This window comes from Crinia signifera, chromosome 9 (genome assembly GCF_055691185.1).
Source record: "Crinia signifera chromosome 9, ASM5569118v1, whole genome shotgun sequence".
NCBI classification, from domain to species: Eukaryota; Metazoa; Chordata; class Amphibia; order Anura; family Myobatrachidae; genus Crinia; species Crinia signifera.
This window is the reverse complement of record NC_139225.1, coordinates 78,538,582-78,559,368: the sequence shown is the minus strand read 5'-3', so window position 1 is coordinate 78,559,368 and position 20,787 is coordinate 78,538,582. Positions and strand designations below refer to the sequence as shown.

At 42.1% G+C, this 20,787-nt stretch overlaps 1 protein-coding gene across 2 annotated transcripts in view; it reads left to right on the top strand.

The window, feature by feature from the left end:
• LOC146035694 (vascular endothelial growth factor receptor kdr-like) overlaps positions 1–20,787 on the top strand; it is a 235,107-nt gene that overhangs the window by 197,063 nt on the left and 17,257 nt on the right. For both annotated transcript variants that reach the window (XR_014460700.1, XM_083159281.1), the window contains exons 23-29: positions 851–973; positions 3,277–3,388; positions 9,418–9,517; positions 11,420–11,525; positions 12,195–12,319; positions 17,265–17,343; positions 19,754–19,854. Coding sequence is in view for 1 of the 2 variants with exons in the window: in XM_083159281.1 (XP_083015407.1) it covers positions 851–973; positions 3,277–3,388; positions 9,418–9,517; positions 11,420–11,525; positions 12,195–12,319; positions 17,265–17,343; positions 19,754–19,854 (746 nt within the window). In the remaining variant the exon portion in view is untranslated. The remainder of the gene's footprint in view (positions 1–850; positions 974–3,276; positions 3,389–9,417; positions 9,518–11,419; positions 11,526–12,194; positions 12,320–17,264; positions 17,344–19,753; positions 19,855–20,787) is intronic.

The window sequence follows — 20,787 nt, the reverse complement described above, 5'->3', positions numbered from 1 at the left end:
TGGCCCTTACAAACTTTTGCTATGGGGCCTACAAATATCTAGTTACGCCCCCTGACATGAATAAACTGGAGATAAAGTGGAAGGAAATAACACACCAGCCAATCAGCTGTGCTTGAAATATGACCGTTAGGAGTTGATTGGCTGGTGTGCTATCTCCTTCCACTTTATCTCCAGTTTATCTCTTTGCCAGGCTTAATACATCTGCCCCAATACCCTATAAAAGCCTATGGACTTCTTACCGCATCCCACCGCCCTGCAATACCTGCATCGCCTCCCTCACTTCCTGCTAATGTGACCCGGACCCAGAGACCTCCTCCTCCCTAGCAACAGTGACTTCTGGGTGCAGGGAGGAGGAGTCACTGCAGCCGTCAGCAGCAGGAGGCTCCCAGGTATAGGAGGTGAGGGAGACCCACAGCGACCCTCTCGTCTGGCGCCAGCGGCTTCCCAAAGGGCAGGTCTTTTGAGCTGCCCTTTGCAATACTAATAATGGTCGGAATGTATTTTGAATTGTTAATACATCCTGCCCTCTATGTCTTCTTATAATATCAGAATGTACACCCTTACTTAGGCTCCCTATAAAATTTGGCTTCCTATAAGATTTGCACGTCCTTATCTTAATGAATACAAATAAATAACACACTACAGTGAGACACTGGGAAGCATTCTTCTGCTTTATGAACAATTCAACTGCTAAAAATACTTTTTCTCAAATCCATTTGTGTAAATCCCATGAGAATAGTATCTACTGGCATGAATGGACTGTAAAACTATTCTTTGAAACATTGGAATGCATGTTTATTGTTTATATTATATCCTGCGGATTTCAGACCTTTCTTTCTTTGTCTTGCAGTGCATCCACCGTGATCTGGCAGCCAGAAACATCCTCCTGTCTGAAAATAACGTTGTGAAGATCTGTGACTTTGGTCTGGCCCGTGATATATACAAAGACCCAGACTATGTGCGCAAAGGAGATGTGAGTAGCCCTCTGCAGGTGCCTGAGCTCTAATTTGTACACTGCTTTATATGAATAAGGCGGGAGAAGGATACGGAGCACTAGCAAATGTTGTCACTGATGTGACACGAAGGCATGTAAAAAACATAGAGGTAGATTAACTAATGTTTTTTTAACATGTAAGTAGAGGAATTGCCCATAGCAACCAATGAGTTCCTGTCTATCATTTTCTAGAGTTCAACAGAGAAATAATAGCTAGAATCTGATTGGATGATTTGAGCAACACCTCCGCTTTTCATTTTCTACAAGTGTTAGTAAAGACAGTTCTAGCAACTATATTCAATATGTCCCCGATATTTCCTGACAGGGGAAATACCGGCACTCACCTATTCGATGCTGCCGTTAACCACAACATTGAAGGGTGTCAGATCCGACTTTGTTTAATGTTGGATCTGTTTTGTCGTAAATAGACGGTTTTCGACAATCCACGGCCGTTTTTGCCGATCCACAGACTTTCCAACACTCAACAGCTGGAACATTGAATTCCGACTGTCGAGTTACTGTCGGATCAGGCGAAAACTACCAAGGATACTTATCGCTCAGCGACCATATTGCCAGCGATATGTGCTTTATATTGCCCCGTGTGTACACATCCACATGCTTCTGGCCACACCAACATAATGTCCTGGTATTGGGCATATAACTTATCTGATGAATGAGGCTGAGAAATACACCACTTTCCTGTACTCTTTTAAATCTGCTTGGTACTTATGTATTATCTGGGCTCCCATGTTAAATGCATCCCATTTTTTCATACCCCTACTATCCAACTACGCATGGAGTTGATTTTATATAGTGTGGCGAGCCACCGTGCCCGAAGCGTGGCGAGCCCAGCGAGCCCCGCGAGGGGACCTGGTCTCATAAGAAAAATGGGAGCCCAGATATTACATAAGTACCATCTGCTTTAAAGTAAATTTGAAGAGTAGAGCTTGAAAAAATGATAGAATATTGTGGAAAATACAGTATTATGTTCATACTCAATATTGTTTCATAATTGTATGCTACATTAACATATACAGTACTCCTGTGTTGGGTGTGGCCCCGTCTTACTGACTTATTACAACCATATTAAGGGGTCTATATGCTAAGTCTTGGACAGAGATAAAGGGCGAGATGTACTAAGCCTTGAAAAGTGATAAAATGGAGAGTGATAAACCACCAACCAATCAGCTCCTACCTGTCATTTTTCAAACCCAGTCTCTTCGGTTTATCACTCTCCATTTTATAATAAGCTTTACAAGCTTAGTACATCTGTCCCAAAGTACCAGCAAATCAACTTCTAAATGCCATGTTACAGGTTGAGGGGGGGATTCTCTAACATCCGCGCCCCCCTATCGCCGGCAACCGCATTCATAATTATCGCATATGCACTAACATATGCAATAATTATGGCAAAGGACAGCTCTTGCGTTAAGAGCTGTCCTTTGCTGTGAGAGTCAGCAGGTCCCATGGGGACCCGGTGGCTCTCCCCTCCCTCCCTTACCTGCTGCTGCTGCGCCGGGCTCTCCTTCTCCCTGCACCCGAAAGAGGATCATAGTGCAGGGAGGAGGAGGTCACAGGTCCGGGCAGCACAGCTCTGTGCTGGCCGGACACAGGTGAGGGGGGTCGATTCGAGGCGGCAGGGGTCGGGCGGTGCAGGGGGGGGGGGGTCATGTTAGAAGCCCATGGGCTTCTATGGGGCATCACCAGATTTTTATGGTGATACCCCCAAAGCCCCCCCCCCCCCCCGGCGGGTTGTACTTTATCTCTCCAAAGTAAAAAGAGTGGATAAGTGAGCCATATTGCTACCAATCAGCTTTGAAGTACCTTTTTATAAGTGCATTCAATAAAATGATATGTTGCAGCTGATTGGTTGCCATGGGCAACTTCTCCACTGGCTCACTTCTCTACTCTTGTCACTGCTTTATGAATAGACCCCATATAGTGCTGATATCTAAAAAAGAGTGGGGAAGTGAACTAATGGAGAGGTTGCCCCTAGCAACCAATAAACTTCTACCTATCAGTTTCTATCATGTAATTGATAAATGTTACCTAAAGCTGGCTGACTGGTTTGTGTGACCTCTCCACTGGTGCGCTTCTCCACTCTTTTCACTGCTTAAAACATAAAAACCCCTAAATATTAAATTACTATAAGGGATAAAAGATGTGGTCAGAAAAACGGCCAATTACATAATGTTACATTGACAATGTTACCTGACAGAGGTTATTGTTTTATGTTCCAGTTATGTCAGCAAAATGTTCATATATGTTTATCCTGCTCATAGGCACGGTTACCTCTTAAGTGGATGGCACCTGAAGCTATATTTGATAAAATCTACACTACACAAAGTGATGTGTGGTCCTTTGGGGTACTGCTATGGGAGATCTTTTCATTAGGTAAGTTGTAGTGGTAAATGAAGCCTATGCAATGTTTTTATTCAAAGCAATGTTATATATCCCTTGCACAAGTTAAAAGGATGACCCACATGTTATAAGCTCTTATTTGTAGGGAGGGTGTGTGATGTCAGCACCGGCTTCAATCATCCTGTCTTTGTCTCAAAATTGGGTCAGACTTGTCTCAAAAGGGTCAGACTTACATGAATTTGCACAGACTGGGAAAAATCATTGGATGGCAAGTGAATTGCATACGGATGTACGAATATTGCAACATTTTTGTAATACATTCAGAGATTTAGGCAAGGCACGTTTTCACTCTGCCTGGGTGGCGGCTGACCACTCGCAGTCATCTGCAAATTTTCAGATCAGCAATCAGGTCTGAATCAGGCCCATAGACACTGGACTGAAAGTGGCAATTATTTTAAACAAGATCAGTTGTTTTTGTCATAAAACCAATTTCCACTTTCCATCTAACAGCTATATTTCCAGAGCCATACGGAATCCAGCAAATCGCTATTTTTACATTTCTGCCATAATTGCATTAATATCAAGAGGCAAATGGGGTAGTCACCCAGGGGTGCCCTCGTACACAGCTACATCATCAATGTGTGATGCCCTTGTGGCATATGGAAACTGTGTTTTCTGTATGGCATAATAGGACAGATGTATTAAGCCTGGCGAATAAACGCACCAGCCAATCAGCTGTTTTTGAAATACGACAGCTGAGCGTTGAATGGCTGGTGCATTATCTCCTTCCGCTTTATCTCCACTTTTTCTCCAGTTTATCTCTTCGTCAGGCTTAATACATCTGTCTCAATATCGACTGTGGAAACTTACATTTTGGAGCAGTACAGCTGCTATATGGGCAGGCAGTATGGATGGCGTAAGGGTTAGCATTACCGATTCATGTTTAGGGCAGACTCGATGTGTCAAGTGGGGCTTATCTGCCATCAGAATTCTATGATTCTACAATGTGTCTAATATATTGGGGTAAATTTACTAAAGCTTCTAAAGATGAAGAGGTGATGATGCCCATAGTAACCAATCCGATTATCTCTATCATTTCTCTATTGCATCCTAGAAAATGATTCATATTGTTTTGTTATGCGCAACATCACCTCTTTTTTATTTTTAGAACCTTTACTAAATGTATCCCTTTGTTGTGCTGGGAGTATTTACATATTATACTTTTTTAATAGTATTGCCAGCATATCATATTGACAGTTTTATTGGAGGCGGCTCCCACAAGTCAGATACCATTGGTCCCAACAAATGTAATCTAGCCCTGTGTACCATTTATATGTTTGAGTTAATGTCAATCATACTTTTTTTAATTTATGCATGTACAGTATACTACATATCATACGAATGCCTTTACCCATCCCCCTCAAATACTAAAGGGGGTATTTAATCCGGGATTCCAGTCAGAATCCCAACTCGATTTTGTTTCTCTCGACAGTCGGAATTCAATGCGGTTTGTTGAAATACACCTGTGAATTTGACAGTCTGCATCTGTAGATCCGACTTGTTTTAAAGTTGGATTTGTTTTTAGTAATGGTGTCGGAATCGGCAGCATTGAATAGGAAAGGGCCGCTGTTTCCGTCACCGGAAACAGGAGACAGGATTGGATACATCCTTATTTGTTATCTGCCATGTAGACTTGGATATGAAAAATTACCTACCTAGGTAGCACTAGCTGGCGCTGCCCGGGGTGGTTTGCCAAGAGCAGTCACTTGGGCCCTTATTCTGGTTGGTGCGGATATGTCCGCGTGCGTTCGTTCCGCCGATGTTTTGTGTTTGCGCATGTGCAGAGGCATATCTGCGCATGTGCGAAAGGGACGCACGTCCAAATTCCGCATGAATTGTTTACACTACGAACAGGGAGTGGAGAGGGGCGTGAAGGGCTATTTGGGCTCATTACCATATGCATACGCCCCGCATTTCATGGGCGTTCCCATGAAAACGCTGGGCGTACGTATGGTAATGCGGCCGTGACGCACGTGTAGGGGGTGGACATATGACATTGCCGGATGTCAGCTGCCCGCCCAGATCCCTGCTTTTGCACGGAGAAATGCCCGAGTGGTCTGAACTCGCGGGAGCTGCCTGACCGCTCGGTCCTGCATTCGATGGTATGCGACCATCGAATGATGGGGGAGGTTCCCAGAGATGGAGGAGGTGTATACATGAGAAATCCACTCGTGCTCCGTGCGGTCAGCGGCTTACCGCATTCGGACGGAAGGCGGGTTTAGGACGCACGGTCCTGGCCGCATATTCGGCTCCGGCCGCACAGACCAGAATAAGGCCCTTGATGGTGGGATAATCACCCACACTAAATGCAAGATAATTAGAAACAAAGAAAGTGGCACTTGGTTTGATGAGAAGATGTAAATATAACATTTTCTGCTGATACAGATTCAACTTTGTTTAAAGTCATATTTGCATCCACGGAAAATAGTCGAAAGTGGATGCATTTTCGACTAAAACAGTTTGCAGAGCCACATGCTTTCCGACTGAAAAATGTCAAAAAGTATGTTTTTTTCCGACAGTCAGAAAAATGACCATGGATTGAATACCCCCCTTAATCTCTCTGCACATTTTAAATCTGCCCCACCTGCAATGATGCATGGTTTTGCCTAGGAATGCAGTACTTGTTTTTTCCTCCCTACAAAAGCATGTGCAGTTATAACTAACATTCTTGTGCTGTTTTGTCCTTATTATTGCATTAAATGGTCATACGGAGATTGCTGTTGTTGTTTTGCTCGCATTTAATGCATGCTGTTATAAAAGCAGGTGAGGAAATTCTTCCCATGCCATATAACAGTGCAATAACAATCTTGTGATGCTGTGCGAGTTATTTATTTACCTACAGTGTAATAATCCAGGCCTGTCCAACTGGTGGCCAACAAAGTCGGCATTTTTAATATACTTGGCACTTGACTCATAAGCATGTAGATGTAACACATAAATTGTGTCCTGTAACAAAACTTGAGATCAAAGGAATAATAGAAGTTTCAAATGTAAATTCCTATGTGACTATGTCAGTTCTATAATAAAATGTGACCTAGTTGACTGTCATTTCCCAGGAGTTTGCCTATATTAAATTACTTTTTCAGCATTTTCAATTATTTTTGAACATAGCTTTATTATCGCATCAGTAAATTAAATTTAAAAGGACATATCTCCAAATAGTTCACTGCATGTCTTGGTGTATTCATTACATTATAATTGTCCTTGGTTACCACCTGCTGTACCTTTGAATCATTTTGACCTTACCATCTTTAAATTTCATAAAAAGTAACTAGTTGCAGATGTATGAACTAAGAAAAAAATAAGATACATTGCAAAGTCAGTTCTAGACCAAGTGGAGCCCATGGTAAGGAATCTCTTGGTGTGCGCCCATAGACTTTAACATGCTGCCCCCATAGACACAAACACCCTTGAGCCTGGGACTCATTTTCAGTCCGGGCCCCCGGGTCCCCCCTCCTTGACTTACGGTAACCCGGCTCCTGCTCCCCCATCTCCTCTTCCGCTGAGCTGCAGCCAGGAGGTTCCGGAGCGCAGGCTTCTTCAACTCAGGATGCAGGCGGCAAATTAAAATACAGCACCGGCTGCTGAGCCAATCAAAACTTGTGTACCGACAGCCGCTCTGCTTGGCTGCCGGTAGGTGAGTTCTGATTGGCTCAAAAGCCGCTGCAGCATTTTAAATGGCCACCGGCATCCTGGGTTGAATAATCTTGTGCTCCGGGACCTGCTTTGTTCAGCTTACTGAGTGCAGATCAACGGAGGCAGTTGGGGGGCTGCAGTTGGCAAAATTAGCTGCCCGGGCCCTTCCAGAGGGCCTAGGACAGCTGTACCCACAGCACCCCCCTATTGGCGGCCCTGCCTAATGGTAACCTCACTGGCCGCTGAACATTTTTGCTTTAACCGTTTGAGTGCCAACTTTGATGGGAAAAATATCCACTAAAAATGCCAGGGCAGTAGTCAAGGATTATGAATCACTTTAGTTAGTGCCAGCAAACGATCTGAAGTCAATTAATTGAAGTTCAGATAAATTTTTCCCCCCCAAAAAACAGTCGCTGTGAGTGAGGCTGGCATTTTTAGCAGATATTTTATGCATCTCTCACAGCAACGTTGGCACTCAAAGGGTTACGGATACCTGATCACAGCAAAAGAAACCTGACAATTATGGGACTGTTTGCAAACCATAAGTCACCTTAATAAAGATAGCAAACACCAGGCAGCTGAGCTCCCAGAAAGCACTTTGCTGGCATAGAATGATGGGAATGATGGGACTTGTATATTGCGCATGTTCCTCTCCTCTTTGGGTAAATGTACAGTAAGTGTTTTGCACCAGTGGCCACTAAATCCCACATGATGGAGCAATTACAATGTTGCTACATTTGGGGACGCTCAGCCGCTGGTGCGGGCATTACTGTTAAGTTGTCATTTTGTCGGGCTAGTAACTAGTTACTCCATCAGTGAGATGTCCGCTAGGGGAGAGCTGGCCAATTGTTCTTGGTACAGAGATTTCATAATAGAGCAGATAGCATGAAGGATCCATGCATGGAACATGAGGCATGACGTGACCACTGATACCGGGTCATGCCGGGACATTTTTCAATTTTACAATTGGAATGGAAAGCCATACTGTTCTCCCAATTGGGAGGAGAATCTAGATAATAAATATAATTTGGGTTGACTGCTGAAACATTATTGTGTCCCAATTTAAGAAACATGCCGGAAACTCAATTTCTCTATTGCTCAACCACTCCACTGTAACATGTACTTATGCTAGCAACCATTTATCTGTTTCTCTAATGTGATTGCAATTACTTTAAAAATCCCCTTAAAAGCTTAATCTTAAAAAGCATCCAAATTGCATGTATGTGACATGAGATCCCAAGTGATGTGTGGCCTTGTGCATACTGGAGCTACTGGATCACACGAGCTGCACGTAGGATCCATTGCATCACAGCCATGCCAGGCAGGCTTGGCTGGGATCACAGCCGATACAGCCGATACAGCTTATGCAAAAATAACACATCCTATGTGGCCCTGCTGCCTGGCAGGTTCCCGGGTAGCTCAAAGGGGGAACACAGGAGCTCGGAGAAGTCGCCAAGTGTATGACCAACTTTAAATAGCGTTTCCTCTGTGAGCAAGTTTTTGTCCAATTTCTGGTGTTTGGGAGAAAATAGTCAATTATGATTTGCTTCCAAACTTAAGGTGTATCTGCATTGCCAACAGGAAGTGTCTATACCCCATCTGCTATTTTAGCATCTATCCCTGAATCAGGCCTGGATGTATTAACCAGAATGCTTTTGGAAATAATTTTCTGTAATCTTGAAAATTAGTAATCACTTAAAAAGTTACATGACACTACAATCTTGTTCTCTTACAAGACAGACTCTAAAGTGATTTTCAATTTTTATTAAAAGTATCATATCTATGGACCCATCATAGTTGGTAGGTTCTTTCCAACTTTCCTTTTTGCTATGAATAACTGTTTTAAATAATATTCTGTCCAAATTCCATATCATATGGTTAACCTTGCTTATTTATGATAAGGACCTGATTAGTCCTACTATTAATGAATGCCTATCTTAACTTAAGTGGAATACATGTCACCATGTTGGATAAACCTGCTGTACCGTATATCTTTCAGATCTGTACGAATGCTAGTTAAGTTCTTATATTTTTGTATTATTGGCCTGTGCGGTTTAGCAGTTCTTGGCATTCCATCTGTGAATAACTGAATTTAAATATTTGCCCTTGATCTGTATTATGTATTGGAAAACAGAAAAAAATATTATTTTGCATGTTAATCAATTTGTTAATCCCCTTTTCCCCATTCTTTTTTCTGTGTCCCACTGCTCTGCAAAAAAAATGATTACACCTTGAAAATCAAATTCAAATAAAAAAGTTGTAGAAAAATTCTAAATTGATTTAAATGTATAAAATGGTAGCTGGACAACTATTAATTCTTCAGCGATGCTTCCTAAAAATTAATACATATCATCGCTATCAACTAGGCGCTTCTCCCTACCCCGGTGTACAGATAGATGAGGACTTCTGCTGCCGACTGAAAGAGGGAACACGCATGAGACCGCCGGAGTACTGCACCCCTGAAATGTAAGAATACCTGCTTCCGGTAATACATATTATACAATATACAATTCATTATACAGCTATATGTCTGGAAATTGAAATCATTTATATAGAAAATAGAATAATATGATCAAGGCAGTTTCATTATTTTCTGGCACGTTCAGCTCCATCATATTCTGCTACATAAGTATTATCATTTTCTGGCACAGACCGCTCCACCCATCAATTACTGGCAGAGGCAACTGAAAGTGGTGGATGAGGTGTCAGCAGCAAGCGTACCAACACCTTCTTGTGTTGAACGGGGAAATGACCACTTGCATTATGAATCTTATTTTTTAGAGCAGTGAATTTTACAAAATAACAGAGGAACAAACTCATCCTTGGTGGTGCTGTGCAACCTCAATTTGTGCAAGTTTAGGGTTAGGACAATGGTAGGAGGAAGGTGGTGACGTGGAGTGGCAGATGTTTCCATCAGCCAATAGGCATTTGAGATGAGAGTTGGAGTTGGAGATGACAGATATTATTTTCTCATCCTATGCCGTTAATAGGAAGCATCTCGTACCCCCCAGTTTCACATTATACCAATTAGCTCATTTGTAGCCATATTCCACCTAGTATAAAGAAAAGCTTCAAGCCCACAAACCTTTCACATGTAATAAGAACGGCTCCAATGTCACTTTAAACTTATAAATACTTTAAGTGCTATAGGTTAAACTAAAACAAGCTTTGTTTGAGGAGAGATACTGATCAAATATATTAAGTGGCGGTAGGTAGGTAAGAATTGGATGTGGCCCTTCTACTTTTGCTCAGATGTTTGGCCAGGGAGTTGTTTTAATTGGGTGTGGTATATTTTCCCGACAGTTGGGGTTCCGACAGTCATTAGTCAGACGTCGGAATCCCGACTGCACAGCGGAGGGAGCGCAATGAAGCCCCTTGCAGGCTCGCTGCGCTCGCCACGCTGCGCTCGCCACGCTGCGGGCACGGTGGCAAGCTGCGCTTGCCACCTATTTTATTCTCCCTCTATGGGGGTCATGGACCCCCACAAGGGAGAAGTCGGGATTCCGACGTCAGAGTAATGACTGTCGGAATCCCGACTGTCGGGGAGCCGTCCGGCACCCTTTTAATTTGCTGAGCATTAGCATGCCCCATGAGGGGAGCAGGGCAAGCTATTTGGTGCAGTTGTACAAAACTAATGCAGTTTGTGCTGGGCATCGGTCATCAGTTGAGTTGTAGCTGTACTAGAATAAGTAGATCAGCATAGCAGGCCCTGCAAAACATATTCTTCGCTCTGGCTTCATGTAAATATATTTAGCCAATAGAAAAATACATAAATGGGATGTTGCTATCTATTATCTTCTAGAAGGTGCTAAATAAATAAACTATATTCAGATTGTTTGCCCATAGCAACATCCCATGTGAAATAGCGCTTCCATCTTAGTAAATTTCCCCTTTTGGCTGTTATTTGTTGTTAACCCTGCAGTTATTGTGTCCAGGAATCATATACTGTACCACCTTCTAGGTGTCTAGTTTTTATACAGATAATTACATTTTACATGAATAAAGTCAACAGAATATCTTATTAAGAAACTGTGTATAGGTTGAGTCTCCCAAATGCAAAATACGGAATATTCTGAAATACAGATTTTGTTTGTATGTGAGACAGTGACTCTTTGTTTTCTGATGGCTAAATGTACAGATACTGTTTTTTTTTTATAATGCACTAAATTATTACAAATATTTTATAAAATTCCCTTCAGACTATCTCTCATTATGGTCTGCAAATATAAAAAAAATGTAAAAAATGCAATATCCAAAATACCTCTGGCCCCAACTTTGTTTAATATGGGAGACTAAACCTGTAATATGCATCTGCTATTTGTTATAGATTACCATATGCCACAAACAGACACATTTTTTCTTTGCTAGATACCAAACAATGTTGGATTGCTGGCAGGGAATTCCAACAGACAGACCAAATTTTACTGACCTAGTGGAACGATTAGGAGACCTGCTCCAAGCAAATGTTCAACAGGTTTGTAGTCAACATTTCATCTTCGGAAATAAATAAATAGGTGACATGAGATTATCAATGTTGTAACATTGTTTTTTAATGATTGTTATATAATTGACTTACTGTAAATATGTGTAAATTGATCCAAATATGCTATATACTTAAAAGTGGTATTTTTGTAGCAAAGGTATTGCTATAAATCAAATTAAGCATGATAGCATCGCTCAACTGAATCATCCCTCAGACTTTTGCACCCAGGTTATTTTCTGAGTGAAAGATGTTGAGTTAGGCACTAGGGAGAGGGTTGGAGTTAAGGGTTAGAGATTAGAATTAGAGATAGTGGGAAAATAAGTACAACAACCACAGACAGAGAGGTGAGTATGATTAAATTGGTGTGCACCTTGAACCCATTATAGATATGCTACAGCACAGGATCTAGAAGCCACATTAAAGCCACTGGGGAAGGCAAAAGACCACTAGACCACCTGGAACAGTTTTTTTTAACAGTTGGTCATGTGATCCAGGTACACATGATGTATGTAGACATAGGGCCAGATGTATCAAGCTTCAAAAGTGATAAAATAGAGAGTGATAAACAACCAGCCAATCAGCTCCTACCTGCCATGTCACAGATTGTGTTCACTCTTTTGTACATATGTTAACATCACGTGTATTATATATCTATTATAGGAGGGAAAAGACTACATTCCACTGAACACTGCTTTACGCATTGATGGTGAAACAAACGTAAAACCTGGTAGTGAAGAACAAAGTGTAAGATTCTCCATGACACGATGGAGTACGCTAGAATCTGGGTGAGAATCTGCATTTCCAGTGAGGTGGAAGGATGTTACGTTGGGAACAATACTTACAGAACTGTAATTGTATCTCTCTGTTGGTGGCCATTGGCAAAGAAAAGTGTGGGGATTGCTGCCAAGTTTTGAAATGCAAACAAGTGAAATACTTTTTTTTTACATTATTAAACTAAAAAAGACTGTTTCTTCCAGTATGTGCAATCTTAGGCTTTATTTTATTCTGTCAGATGCTAAGGATGTGTAGTTGTGTGAGCTAAGATGGAGCACATACTGTATAATGAAACCTGTCGTGCAGTTTTTTTGTATATTATCCAACTATTGTAAGGCACATTGTAATGCATGAAACCAGTGTAGGTAGTAGTAGTAGTAGTACGTTTATTTATAAGGCGCCACAAAGTGTCCGCAGCGCCGTACATAGCAAACAAAAAAAAAAACAAATTACAAGGTAACGTACAGGGTGTGTAGAAAGATACAGTATAAATAGGGGTATAGCTGGTAGAACTAAAATCAGCATCAGTTCAGAAGTAGGTGTCAAAATAGTCAAGGAGACCGAAGATGAAGTAGAGGAAGGGAAGAACAGGACAGGAGCACAGGTGAGGTAATGAGGTAGGGTGAGTACGTGAGGAAGGAGGGCCCTGCTCATAAGAGTTAACATACTAAAAATAGGTGGGTGGACGAACGAAATACAATAGGATAAGTAGGAACGGAGGGGAACGGAGGCAGGATAGGAGGATCAAAAGAGGTTAGGAGGAGGGATAGGCTAGTCGAAAAAAGTGGGTTTTGAGGGAGCGCTTGAAGGAGGTAAGGGAATCAGATAGCCTGATGGGTGGCGGGAGGTTGTTCCAGTGCAGGGGGGCAGCGCGAGAGAAATCTTGGACACGGGAGTGGGAGGAGGTGATTAGGTGAGAGGTCAGTCGGCGGTCAGCGATGGAGCGAAGAGGACGGGAGGGAGTGTGGATAGAGATCAGTGAAGAGAGGTAGGGAGCTGTGGAGGAGGAGAGAGCCTTGTAGGTGGTGGTGAGGAGTTTAAAGAGAACTCGGAAAGGAATGGGGAGCCAGTGAAGAGATAAACAGAGGGGGGAGGCGGAGGTAGAGCGGCGGGAGAGGAAGATGAGCCTAGCAGCAGCGTTAAGAATGGATTGGAGAGGTGCGAGGCGGGTGAGAGGTAGCCCAGAGAGAAGGATGTTGCAGTAGTCAAGGCGGGAGATGACAAGAGAGTGAATGAGAATTTTGGTCGCGTCAGTGGAGAGGAATGATCTAATGCGTGAGATGTTGCGTAGGTGAAAGCGGCAAGACTGTGAGAGAGCACGAATGTGGGGGGTGAAAGAGAGGTACATTTTATAGCAACACAATAGGGGGGAAATACACCAAGATTAGAGTTGTATTTCACATGGGATGTTGCTATGGGCAACCAATCACATACTATCTATTATCTTCTAGAAGGTGCAAAATAAATAAGAAGTAGATTCTGATTGGTTTCCTGTACCAACATCCCATGTGAAATACAACTGCCATCTTAGTAAATTTCCCCTAATGTGGTTTCATCATACAGTAGGGGCGCCTGTTACACCCGTTAGTCTAATCCCATAGGAAACCTGTTGTAATTTTAAATACTAGATTTGCTTCTAAATAGTACTAACACTGACACAATTTCCATAATCAGATGTAAAAAGCAACAATGCAGTACTGTATGTATATGGTATATTTTAATGCCATATGTTTAGAAATCTGCTGATGTTTTCCTTGATGGTGGAAGCTGTATACCCTTTTCAATAATCAATGTGTACATTATCTTTTGTGACACACCATATTTATCCAGTTGTCAGGCTACCTTTGCTATAACCCTTGTTACTGCTGGTAAACTCCTTATTGGTTGACGTTAGCCCCCACTTCCCAGACAATTAAAAAAATTCTATCTAAAATATCAACACACAGGAAAATATTGCTGGGAGGAACTGGTCAGATTTATTTAATTTTATGTGATGTTGGTAATTAATTAGGGCAAGTATTATATCTGTGAAACGCAACAGACCCGGCTTTGTTGTGGGTCTTCAACATTACTGACATACTCCACTCAATGTATGCAGCTTCCCTCCCATTGATGCAAACACAGAAGGATCATTTGGCAAGTGGTTCCACTGAAGCCAGTAAGGTAGATTCAGCCGAGCTCATGTATTGGCCTGCAAGAGCAATAGCATGATGGCCACAGAAGCTGTTCTTCCCTGCAAACCCCATTAAAACTGATAACAATTAGGGCAGGAGGGAAGAATGCTTAATAGGCAAAAGGAACTGGAATATTCCACAGGGCATACACTTACCGCTAAACCTCTAAACACCACCCCCCATCTTTACTCATCACCAGTAAATGAAGATGTATAAAACAAATCTCACTACTTAATCCTTTCATATCAGTATATGCAGATCCAGTGTATCAAGCTTCAAAAAGTGATAAAGTGGAGAGTGATAAACAGCCAGCCAATCAGTTCCTATCTATCATTTTTCAAACTCAGCCTGTAACATGACAGGTAGGAGCTGATTGGCTGGCTGTTTATCACTCTCCAAATTATAATTTTTTGAAGCTTGATACATCTAGCCCTCTGTCACTCTTTTCACTGGTTGTATAAGATAGCTTTGTATTAGACCATGAAATCCACAAACTAGTACTTTTGGTAGGTAGGTTTCAGAACCACTAACACTACAATGATTCTAAGGCAGAATTACTAGGGATAGCATTTACTGCACATGACTGTGATAAAGGAAACACCCTCATAACTTGACCTGTTTATGTGAGGAGAAAGATGAGGCAATACAAGTCATACATGTGTACAATATTAGGAAACATAATGCTAATATGAATACTATTTAAAAAAAAATTAAGCATGAAATACCTAAAGGCTTGTATAAAAACAATGTATATTTGGTGACAATCCACCACTAAACTGGTAGCCTTTATGCCTTTGTGTACTAATTCATATTACAACACAAATTATTTATTTATTAAAGCCCTGGGCTCAGTTTTTTTTTTTTTAGGTACTTGTGTATTTTGGCGGCGCCCGATTTCAGCATCGTACGATGAACGTATCGCATCGCATGCCATGTACCCGATGGCATGCGATGTGATGCGACGCAATTTTGACCCCCTATACGATGAAAAATCGTATAAGCACCCCCACCCCACCCCCCCACTATAAACGTGAACCCGAAGCGTGGCGAGCACAGCGAGCCCACGAGGGGCAGCGGTACGCGTCTTACAACCTTTTCATACCCCCACTATCCACGTCGGCGTGGAGTTGAGAATAGATTAGTGTGGTGAGCGCAGCGAGCCATGGAGCCCGAAGCGTGGCGAGCGCAGCGAGCCCCGCGAGGGAATGCGGATACCTTCACAGGTAAACGCGTCCCTTCACGGGCTTCACAGGTATCCGCGTCCCCTCGCGGGGCTCGCTGCGCTCGCCACGCTTCGGGCTCGGTGGCTCGCTGCGCTCGCCACACTAATCTATTCTCAACTCCACGCCGACGTGGATAGTGGGGGTATGAAAAGGTCGTAGGACGCGTACCGCCGCCCCTCGCGGGGTCACTGCGCTCGTCCCGCTTCGGGTTCACGTTTATAGCTGGAGGGGGGGTGGCGTGGGGGTGCATTTAACATTGTAAGCACCCATTAGGGTGCTTATACAATGTTTAATCGCATCGCATCGTATGGCATTGTATGCCATGTACAATGGCATACAATTTGAAAATTGTATGCCATCGTACACTAACCAACGAAATCGCGTCGCATCGCATACCATCGCATGCGTTATGGTATGTGATGCGATGGGCGCCGCCAAAATACACAAGTACCTTTTTTAAATAAATTTTATTAATGAGATGCCATGGATACATCAAGAAATAGTTAGGCAAAAAGACATAATGTAGAACAGGGTCCAAATATGAACAAATTAACGTAATATTTAGGAACAATCGCAGCGGTTCCAGAACCCGGACCAAATATTTACAGTCAACAAAATATAGAAGTATCTCTTTTGTTTTTAAGGGTGATAATATACTAAAGATATAATGTATATAAACAGTGATAAATAATAAAAAGAATAAAAATAAAAAAATAAAAATAAATAAATACATATATATATACATACACATACATATACATTTACATATATATATATATATATATATATATATATACATACATATAAAGAAAAATAAAAAACAACACTGTTATAAGCTACAGAAACCATAAAGCAAAAATATTTAAGAAATTTAATAGAGAAGAAAAGGAGGGTGAATGAAGGAAGGAAGGAAGACAAGGAAAGCGAAGAGACAGGGTAGGGGAAGGAGGGATCCGGAAAGGAGGGGGTCCTATCCGACTGGTCTAACCCATTTGGAGATCCATTCCTCAGTTTTTAGTGGAAGGCTAGGCTCAGTTTTTCAATTACAAATATGTAACAAGAGTTCATTATAGCTCTATAGAGATTTTGGAGTTCATTTACAAAAAGTCAGGTTGTAAAACCCAACACTTCTGAGTGTGTTTATGCCTGATATTAACTAGCGGAGATTTGCTAGTAAAGCATTGTCCTTTTAAATATTGGGTATAAACACGCTCAGAAGTGTCCAGGTTTTACAACCCAACTCTTGGTAAATAAACCCCTTCCTCTCAGACTACAGTATATTATATTTATAGCTGCTTAAAATAATGAAGAGCCTTAACCCATCTGTAAGAGCATCTGATGCCGTCTCTAATAACTGCTTTACTTAATTGCTCTCATACACTTCCATTGCTAGTTCTTACATAAAACAGCGACTGCACTTGCTACTAATAAATGCAAGAACAGTAATGGAAAAAGATAAACATGACATTGTAACGACTCTGCTTATTCATAGCTGAATTGGGAAGATTATCAAAGGAACATGGGTGTCAGGCTCACCCTGTGTCCGATCTCATTTTCAGGAACAACAACAAGAACCGACCGCTGAGTGTGAAGACATTTGACGAGGTGCCAGTGGGAAAGGACAAAGTGCTCAACGAGGTAAACAGTTTTGCAGAAAGGACTGGAGTGAGCACATTCCCTCTGTCCAAAAGAATCCAGTACACATCAATTCACTACACAGGAATCTACTAAGAACCTTATGTTTATGTACAGCAGGAACCCTGAAACCTGCTCTCGGGAGACACCAGAAACATCTGGAATTAGGAGTAACCGAAGCATTCACACATTAGAGTCCTTTACACTGTGCGTGACTTGTCAATGTACAATTAGGCTTCAAACGTAACCCATAATAGCTTTTCTTTAGATTAGGCCAAGTTCAGCCAGTGCTGCATATTTTTGCACACTAGAGGCCTGAATCATATCTAGGCAAATACATTCGCAGCTGCGAATTAGTACACAGCGGCTGTATGAAAATATGCAAATATCACTTCCGTCTGGATTTCTATTGAGATACCCTCCGCTTTTCACATCCCATTGGCTGGATTCATTGCAGTTCCCTTATTTAGATTTTGAGTAGCTATTTGTATCACCACCCAGGGAGCTTTCCACTTGGGGGCCCAGCGTTTCTCATAAACTGTACAACAGACAGCTGGAAGTGCACACACCAGGGTGGTAGGTCCGAAGTGGTGGTCTCGGCTCAGAATGGCATTTACATACCCTGACTCTCCAGAGGCTGCTGGCAGAGTCCAAGTAGCAGTGATCTTGCCATGGCATGACCAGGAGCAGTGCTTCCTCCACCTACTACTTGCACCTGGTGATAATTGCACAACATTCTTGAAGTCCAAGGTTCATGGCTTTATTGACTGTAAAAAAAACATGCTGGGGGGCATAGGACTTTGGACCCTCTCCAAATGGAAAAAGGCCCTGTTACTCCCCAACTCCTCAGAGCCAAAACGCTTACTAATGGGGAGGAAGGGTCTTCAGGTTCCTCCTCGCTGAAGCTCCGAGGTACCTGTTACTCCCCAACTCCTCAGAGCCAAATGCTTACTGATGGGGGAAAGGGTCTTCAGGTTCCTCCTCGCTGAAGCTCAGAGGTACCTGTTACTCCCCAACCCCTCAGAGCCAAAACGCTTACTGAGGGGGAAAGGGTCTTCAGGTTACTCCTCGCTGAAGCTTAGAGGTACACCATCCACGACCCCCAGAGTCAATAGGCCCCTTAAAGGAAAGAGTCTTCGAACTTCCCTCTGCCTCATTTTCTCCCCAGGGTTGGCCAAAACTTCCTCCTGGGAAATTAAAACTTTAGCTCTCCCTGCAAGGTGATTGCCTCAGTGATACTGTAGATTGCTTCAGTGATAACTTGTGAACAAAACACACAACAAACATGTGAATTATAGAGCAAAGGAATTGCAGATGCACGTGTTAAAGTAAATAAGCCTCAGCAGTGGTAATTCCAGTGGAGGAGAGCAACACTAACTGCCAGTTTGGAATGGCAGTTGGAGGCAGGTGCTGTGCCTCCCCTATTTGAATTTTGAACTGTGCTGCAGCCCCCCTCTGGATCCTTCTTTGAGCCTCAGCAGTAGCCCAATCTTTACGATTTTGTTGCTAAAAGTGAATTTTGATTTGGTCATGAAAGAAGTAATAACCAATTAGGGAGAATGACATTAAATCTAATAAATGGGACAAAGTTTACAATTTTTATACTGAAGGTCGTACAAGCGATGGTGCATTTTCAATTAATGTAGAGTATACAGTGTACATGGGCATAGAGCGAGGGGGCCACATATGCTACTTTATTAGGAGAAAATGGTCAAACCTGTACTACTGGGATGACCTACAGCATACAAACAGTGTTGGCTCTGCCCCCTACTGTCTGTAACTCTAGAGTCAGACTGGTTGGCATTTCACTCCGCCTCCCGCCTCCTTTAGCCCCCACAGTCTGTCACTCTCCAGGCTTCAGAATTATAGTGAATACAGGGAGTCATCACAGGCTCACTAACTCACTAAAGCCCACTAAATTCTAGAAACAGCCCTTTCCACAGATGACATTGATTGAAGTGAAAGAGGCACATTTAAGTTTTTCCACAAACACACATCAGCAATAGGTCCTAAGAGATGATCAAAGTTAATTACCATTGGCCTGGACATCCCTAGAGTCAAGAGCATAAAACAAACATTTGCCATGAACTGCATGTTGTGTGACTTAAACAACATAAAATTGAGTGTTTTTTAGACAGGTGATTTGAAACATTATGAATTTAGGACCACATTAGTTATTACATCTTGCTGTAAAAATCAATTAATTGTATGAAGAACAAGTGCTCAGAATTACATATTTAATAAAGTTGGAGTTTTTTTGTGAGCACCAAACATGCTACAGTAAGATCATAACTAGGACTGATGCTTAAGAGAAGACGTAGAAACCTAAGGAAAAACTGCAATGAAGGAGGCTACAGAAATTGCTGTAGTAATAATAATAACAATAACGAGGTATTTCTCTATTACACTGTAGGATTGTGAATCTGATAGTGGGATGGTCCTATCCTCAGTGGAAATGAAGAATCTCAAGCGACAAGAGACTCGGTCTTGGCCATTTGGAATAATTGCTCATGCGTAAGTGAACTGTTTAGTGATGGTGATTATCACGTTTTAATTGGATATTTCACAAAAGAACAAAATACATGTTGTCTTTATTTCCCTAGAGATTGTTAAAAAGTTACATACATATACTTAGCTATTATACATAATAAAGTTGATAACTATGCTCACGTTTTGCCTCCATAGTCATAATGTGGCTAACGCCATCAGAGGTTGGTGTTGTTAACCAATGGGGCCAAACTCCCAAAAATGTAGGGCACAGACTGTAGTCCTATTTGAGAATAATGGTGACTTAGGTCTGCAAAGATCATTTGTCTTTTACAATCTCCTGTATCTGGCTATTAGGACATAGCAATGATCCATGGGATCTGATGTCCCATTGGTGAATGTGCTCGTTACTCAGCAGAGGGATCTTCCAATCCCTCTCCCACAGCCTTTGACCAGTTCTGGTAACTGACACTGTGTCATTATAAGCTACAAAAGTGATTTTCTCATTTTTTAAGATACATGCAGCAATACCATTGTGGATGGTGATGGTTAAATTAAAAAAATGTGTATATTAAATACAATGAGGAGATCAATATCAGTGTGAAATTGTTTAAGATTTAGCTCATTAAACACTTATGTTACTATGGTTTTGTGGATTACTTTTTTGGAACATTTGCAAGTCTAATAAGCTCAGCAGCATTATATTAGGTACTTGTGTAGTTCCACGGTGGCAGTTACGTAGTTAGCGTAGCATCGCTGTCAGAATCAGCATAGTGTTCCCGTGGCTGCAGCCGTTGGGTTATGCTGACAGCGTAGCTTAAGCTACTGCCGTGAAACTACACAAGTAGTCAGTCAGGCATCCCTGTTAGTATCAGCATTGTGTTCCCATCCGTTCACAGCCAGCCGGAGCTTATTAGTTAGCGTAGTCAGTCAGCGTTGTGTAGTTAGCGTAGTCAGTCT